Source organism: Acipenser ruthenus, unplaced genomic scaffold (assembly GCF_902713425.1).
Source record: "Acipenser ruthenus unplaced genomic scaffold, fAciRut3.2 maternal haplotype, whole genome shotgun sequence".
In the NCBI taxonomy this organism is placed as follows: domain Eukaryota; kingdom Metazoa; phylum Chordata; class Actinopteri; order Acipenseriformes; family Acipenseridae; genus Acipenser; species Acipenser ruthenus.
The window spans coordinates 127,501-135,000 of NW_026707565.1; the positions used below are offsets into that span (position 1 = coordinate 127,501).

The 7,500-nt window shown below is 44.5% G+C and overlaps 1 protein-coding gene across 1 annotated transcript in view; it reads right to left on the minus strand.

Annotated features, from left to right (window-relative positions):
* LOC117968806 (ephrin type-B receptor 4a-like) overlaps positions 1-3,278 on the minus strand; it is a 30,858-nt gene extending 27,580 nt beyond the window's left edge. Inside the window, exon 1 of the mRNA XM_059019007.1 lies at positions 2,385-3,278. Coding sequence (XP_058874990.1) covers positions 2,385-2,553 — 169 coding nt within the window. The 5' untranslated portion in view covers positions 2,554-3,278. The remainder of the gene's footprint in view (positions 1-2,384) is intronic.
* Positions 3,279-7,500: the final 4,222 nt, after the last annotated feature.

The window sequence follows — 7,500 nt, forward strand, 5'->3', positions numbered from 1 at the left end:
TGTGTGTGTTTCACAGTGTGTGCGTGTGTGTGTGTCACAGTGTGTGTGTGTGTTTCACAGTGTGTGTGTGTGTCACAGTGTGTGTGTGTGTGTGTGTGTGTTTCACAGTGTGTGTGTGTCACTGTGTGCGTGCGTGTGTGTCACAGTGTGTGTGTGTGTGTTTCACAGTGTGTGTGTGTGTGTGTCACAGTGTGTGTGTGTGTCACAGTGTGTGTGAACGATGTAGCCAATTATTATAATAGTGAGTGTTCAGTTTACCAATTACTTTTTTCACTATTTCTAGTCTTTTTTTTTTTTTTTTTAAGTTATAAAGGTCGCACAGGAACACAACTTTAAACGCGACCGTGCATTTTGCATTTCATAATAAGTTTTTGCAATCCCACAGCACCGCGTGATACTGCACACGAGCACAGTATAGCCGGTGGGTATTAATTATGAATCTATCGCTTTCCATCTAAGAACCGGCCATGCGAATCTCACAGCTCCATCCCAAAAGAATGGCTGCATCAGTCTGCACAGTCCTCACCTCCGCGCTGTACTGTGCAGGAAAAAAATAACCAATACAATTTGATTTACATAATATTATTATTTTATTAGGCCTATTTATTTCAATTAATTATTATCCTTTTTTTTATTTAACTCCCAGAATAGACCGACAGCATTTGTAACTTTAACTTGGGACTTTTTTATACAAAATACATCCATCGCATTTGCAAAGCGCTGCTTCGATGCATTATTTTCCACGGGTGGAGAAACTGCGACGCTATTAACAATGAATCAGCTTCTTTTAACTTGACAATAAATAAAACACGAAATTATTTTATTTAAAAAGTTTTAAAAAATATTTTTTTTGGGGGGGGGGGGTAATCCTTCAGATTTGCGTTTTTTTTTGGGGGGGGGGGGGTGTGCTTCGTTTAAATTATAGAGGCTCTTCTAAAACCACATTCTTTGAGTGCATCGGGGTCAGCCTCCTGATTATTTTCCACATCTGTGACTTAAGAAAAGCAGAATGAAGTAAGGGGCTGAAAGATTTTTGTGAAAGGAGGGGAATTCAATGCATACGGGGCTCAGGACTCAGAACAGCGCCGCAACACGCAGGGCAGAAGTGACACGAACCGAGACACAATGTAACCCCACTATATCAAAATATCCATGTACAAAGCCCCTGTTTTAGTTTAGTAACAGGGGTATCGTTGCTATCAGCGCGGCGACTTCAAATCTGTTACACTCTGAGATCCCGTTTTAATCTGCCGATCTGCAGAGTGAAGAAATTATAAATGCAAATTCTCTTTCTTTCAAAATCGGTTCCGTTTAATCCGATTTTTTTGGGCGAGGGGAGAGATCAGCTCTAATCTTGGCAGGGGTAAACAGACGGATAACTGATGCGTAAAATCCACTTTCTTTAGAAAATAAATACATAAGAAGATTAAGATTTTTTTAAAAAAATTATTATTCCTTATAGCTCCTTAGCGCTGCGCCGCCTTTAAAAGCGGTTTAAGAAATTTGAAAATAAAACCATGCGCTTGGTTTTCACACAATAAGTACAACTATATCAAAGGGTGTAGGAAAACCTCGAGAGGATAAAACGACACCCAGCCAAAACAGGAAAGAGATGCCCTATGCATTCGGTATAAACAAAAACTGCACAGATTGTGTATATATATATATATATATATATATATATATATATATATATATATATATATATAGACAGTCATTATTTAGAGCGTTATAGAGTCATACACAGGGAAATGCTTCACAGGTGGAACCGAAGCGGGTTCTAGAATTATTATCGAACCTTCAAAGTTCAAAAGCGCCAACTTCCCAACGTTCCGGTGTGTTTAATACGCCTTTGTCAAGGGAAAGTGTGTTTGAAAACAAAACGGCGGAGGTATTTATAAGCACTTATTTCTGTTTAAATCTATCAATATACAGGCTATATATAAATAAATGTGTAAAAAAAAATAATAATTGTATGTAAAAATAATGTGATATCTTGTAACAATTGTAAGTCGCCCTGGATAAGGGCGTCTGCTAAGAAATAAATAATAATAATAATAATAATAATAATAATAATAATAATAAACACAAATGCACAAATGTTGCGTAAACAAAACTATATATAGATTAGTTCAAAGAGCCAGCTGCCTATATATATATATATAGATAGATAGATAGATATGTTATTATTATTATTATTATTTATTTCTTAGCAGACGCCCTTATCCAGGGCGACTTACAATCGTAAGCAAATACATTTCATATGTGTGATTATGTGTACATATATAAACTCGGTCAAGGCGTTTTGTATTGCATACAGGCTGCCACACGTACACGAATGCGCGTCTTTACATCGGTACAAGTAGTTGTTGATTTGGACTCACCTTCCACAGCCCAGGACAGACGCAAGAAGCTTAGAATCACCCAGCAATACATCGCGAGTCTCGCCTCTTGAATACAGATATACCGCGGCAGAGCAGATCCAGGAATGAGCAACAACCGCGTCAGCTGCTGTAGAGCCCCGCTTGCTTTCTTCCGCGCATCGGTGAACATGCACCTTCTTTCTGGTTTGGTTTTTAATACACCCAAAGTTTGTGTGTGTGTGTGTTTTCAATAGCGTGCGTCTCGCACAGCAGCTAACACAAAAACATGCGTTTTATTGTCTCCGTCGATAACAGAGGAGCCTCTGAACTCGCTGGCTGCTCGCCAAATGACATTTAATGATTTTTTTTTCTTGGTAGTATTATTGCTGTCGTTTTTTTTCATAAACCAGCTGTTTTTTTCCTCATAATAAGCCAAGGAGATGAACGCAAGTCGCGTAGTGTTTGAGTACAAGTCTTTGTTTGATAGTTTTTTTTTTGATTTTTTTTGCGGTTGGTAGATGGAACAAGTTGACAGTTTCTAGCAAGATAATCCGTTTTTATTTATTTTTTTAGCTGTTAGTCTTCTTGCTTCGTGGGTGTTTAAATACAAAAATAAAGAAAGTCCAAACAACCCGTCTTCTCCTCAATAGCGATCAATCCTTCTTTGTCAAAAGAAATAACCAAAAAAAACACCTAAAACTCTTTCTGTTCAGCGTCCCGATAAACTGTACCTCCCTTAAAAGAACGACAAAATAATAATCGGCTGAACAAACCCCCCCAAAAAAAATACTTCTTCGCTTTTGCTTTTCTTGTCAATCGCCTTTTTTTCTCCACCGTGTACTGGTTGCAACTTTCAAATCCCCCTTGAAGTTTTGCACTAAACTTTCCCCTGTGCCGTGCGGGTGTACACTAGCGTGCGGTTTAACAGAGAGCTCTGAAAGGGCTTGCAGTGAAAACGCAGTGGCCCCTCCCCCCGCGGAGCCGTGGCCCAACCCCCACTGGAACCATCCTCGGATTCCATTCATCCCGGCACCTGCCAATCCGGCGACGCGCTATGAATATTAAATGAGCCGCGGTGGCGGGTGATGACGCGACGCATTCCATTCTAAATGGGAAGCGTTCTGCTTCCAAACTGTGCGTGTGTATTATCCATGTATGTATTTATTGTGAGTGGGTCGTTTTGTATTGTTTCGGGTTAACCCTTTGAGGTATAAGGGACACACGCGTCGTCCCTCCCAAAACGAGGTGCACGAAACAGGGTTTAAAATGTAGCTTTCGCGTTTAATAAAATCAGAGTAAGTTATCCTAACAATATAGTCAAAGAGAAAATTTAAATAACAGGTCGATGATACCGGTTAAAAATGCTTCCAAAAAATTGACAAAGTAGCCAAATTTGAAATCAATCCATCAATAAATCGTTAAATAATTAAACACAGCTCTGTCAGTCATTGCTATTGCCCCCCCGCATACATATGTATTAGGCTGGGGGGGTAGAGGTTAATAGGGTGAGTCTCATCAGCTTAAGTCGCGTCCCGAGAGATCAGCTTTAATTTCAACCTACTTCACGTTTTTTCAGTACACATCTGTGGGATGCACCGTTGAAGCTCCCCAGAGCGACTGGACGTACAGCGCTAGCAGCTGTCGGTTTAAAAAATAAATAAGTAATCGATAGGTGATATCTGGAAGAATGAAAGCTTAATAAGATAGATCGAGTTCTGAAAAGACTCGTGATAAAGGAGGCAGACGCAAATATAACGAGCCTGTTTGAAATCGACAATTCAACTGTGTAACCTTTGTCATAATTAGACGAATATCTATCTATCTATCTATCTATCTACCTATCTATCTATCTATCTATCTATCTATCTATCTATCTATCTACCTATCTACCTGTCTATCTATCAGTCTGTCTGTCTGTCTGTCTGTCTGTCTATCTATCTATCTATCTATCTATCTATCTGTCTGTCTGTCTGTCTGTCTGTCTGTCTGTCTGTCTGTCTGTCTGTCTGTCTGTCTGTCTGTCTGTCTATCTATCTATCTATCTATCTGTCTGTCTGTCTGTCTGTCTGTCTGTCTGTCTGTCTGTCTGTCTGTCTATCTATCTATCTATGCTACATATTCTTTGGCGTTTAGTGTCGATGGCTTCGCTGCGCCCTCTGCCGGTCATACGCAGAATGCACTCCCGACTCGTTTTCTGATACGCTGGTATTGAGCTGTTTGCAAAGCGCTTGAACGCACCTGACGCGCCTTGCTTGCTAAATATACTGGGATCCACAACAGACTTGTGTAAGCCATTAGGAATATACCAAGATATAGGACTCGCATAGCAAGCGAGGTATCCAGAATCAAACCCAGATCTTTGGTATTATTATATTCAGTTTTTTTTTCTTCATATAATTCTGTCAAAACCGTTTAAAATTCCCTACCATAAATTAAGTGAGATAAATACATTGTAACAGTCTTCCGAACACGAGAAGGGATCCGGTTAATCAGTTTGTAAGTGGTCTGCTTTCCCACCATCAATCTATCAAGCTGAACTGATAACCCCTATCTGACAGAACGACCCTGGGAAATAATAACACACAATACAAAAAACTCAATTGAAAATCGCGCTGATAACCTCACCGTCGACACTTTGACATCCCTGTATTGCTATGGTTATCAGATCTGGAAATGGCTTCTATTTAAAAAAAAAAAAAAAAAAAAAACATTATATTATATTAACAATTCGGTAACAAAACTTTGACATGTATTTAGGCACAGGAAAGAACGGCCTAGTGGTTAGAGCTGAAGGACTGGGAGGGAGGGAAGCAGTGTGGCTCTAGTGGAGCTGAGGAGGGACTGGGAGGGAGGGAAGCAGTGTGGCTTTAGTGAAGCTGAGGAGGGACTGGGAGGGAGGGAGGCAGTGTGGCTCTAGTGGAGCTGAGGAGGGACTGGGAGGGAGGGAAGCAGTGTGGCTCTAGTGGAGCTGAGGAGGGACTGGGAGGGAAGCAGTGTGGCTCTAGTGGAGCTGAGGAGGGACTGGGAGGGAGGGAAGCAGTGTGACTCTAGTGGAGCTGAGGAGGGACTGGGAGGGAGGGAAGCAGGGTGGCTCTAGTGGAGCTGAGGAGGGACTGGGAGGGAGGCAGTGTGGCTCTAGTGGAGATGAGGAGGGGCTGGGAGGGAGGGAGGCAGTGTGGCTCTAGTGGAGCTGAGGAGGGACTGGGAGGGAGGGAAGCAGTGTGGCTCTAGAGGTTAGAAGTGAGTGTTCTGTCTCGTTAATGCGACTAACAGGCGAAGCAAGGAACATCCTGGTATTTCTCTGTGAGACGAATTGCAAAGCAAGGTTTTCTGGGGTCTCGGGAGGCTGGATTTGAAATTCCATCGCAGTGAGCGGAGAGGAGCTCAGTGCGGAGACTCTGGAGGCCTCCTTACTGACGTTAACAGGTGTGTCGGAGCCAGCGTGAAGTACAAATTCAGCCTCCCCCCTAAGTGATTCGCTTTTCATTACAAATGTCAGGGAAAAGACGCAGCTGTTTCTCCCAAACGAGAAAGCGTGTCGGACTGACGCGAGCGCTCCTGTGTCTCGCTGCCAAGTTCTGCAAAGTGATTTGAGCGTGACAGCAACGCCAGCAAATCTAAGGTACAGTAATTGCAAGACGAAATACAACGGGAGAGATTTTGGAAATTCGCGGAAAGGAACACCGTGAAGATGCACGATGTTGCATTTGTTTGTTTACAAGGTCACAGTGCCTCCCTCCCTCCCAGTCCCTCGATAGCTCCACTAGAGCCACATTGCCTCCCTCCCTCCCAGTCCCTCCTCAGCTCCACTAGAGCCACACTGCCTCCCTCCCTCCCAGTCCCTCCTCAGCTTCACTAGAGCCACACTTCCTCCCTCCCTCCCAGTCCCTCCTCAGCTCTACTAGAGCCACACTGCCTCCCTCCCTCCCAGTCCCTCCTCAGCTCCACTAGAGCCACACTGCTTCCCTCCCAGTCCCTCCTCAGCTCCACTAGAGCCACACTGCCTCCCTCCCTCCCAGTCCCTCCTCAGCTCCACTACAGCCACACTGCTTCCCTCCCTCCCAGTCCCTCCTCAGCTTCACTAGAGCCACACTGCTTCCCTCCCAGTCCCTCCTCAGCTCCACTAGAGCCACACTGCTTCCCTCCCTCCCAGTCCCTCCTCAGCTCCACTACAGCCACACTGCTTCCCTCCCTCCCAGTCCCTCCTCAGCTCCACTAGAGCCACACTGCTTCCCTCCCTCCCAGTCCCTCCTCAGCTCCACTAGAGCCACACTGCTTCCCTCCCTCCCAGTCCCTCCTCAACTCCACTAGAGCCACACTGCCTCCCTCCCTCCCAGTCCCTCCTCAGCTCCACTAGAGCCACACTGCTTCCCTCCCAGTCCCTCCTCAGCTCCACTAGAGCCACACTGCCTCCCTCCCTCCCAGTCCCTCCTCAGCTCCACTAGAGCCACACTGCTTCCCTCCCAGTCCCTCCTCAGCTCCACTAGAGCCACACTGCCTCCCTCCCTCCCAGTCCCTCCTCAGCTCCACTATAGCCACACTGTTTCCCTCCCTCCCAGCTCCTCTGCTCTACCCGCAAAGCCACACTGCTTCCCTGTTTGCCCAGAAGCACAAATGAAACATCGATTTGCTGCTTCATTGCCGAAATCATATTCCTGGTGTGTGTAACAGAATGTAATTGCATTTTAATTGAGAGTTAAATATCCATGAATCAAAAGCAACGCCAAATACCAGTCACCATGGAAACAGAACGCACCTGATCTTCAGAATGCAATCTTCTAATAAGCGAAGGTTCTAATAATTTATGATCCTCTGGAGGGGGGGGGGGGGGGGGGGGGGGGGGGGTCCTGATGGAGAGCAGCTCTGTAAACAAAACTAATTTCAAGATAGCAAAAAAGCACTTGAAAGTGATATTGGGCCAGAAGGGATGAAAAGAGATTGCCTTAATATTGCAAAAAAAAAAAAAAAATGGTGCCGTTTCATCAACCATCCCTCCAGCATTGCATATAGCGAGCGTGTGTGTGTGTCTGTGTGTGTCTGTGCGTCTGTGTGTGTCTGTGCATGTGTGTGTGTGTGCGTCTGTGCGTCTGTGTGTGTGTGTCTGTGCATCTGTGTGTGTCTGTGCATCTGTGTGTGT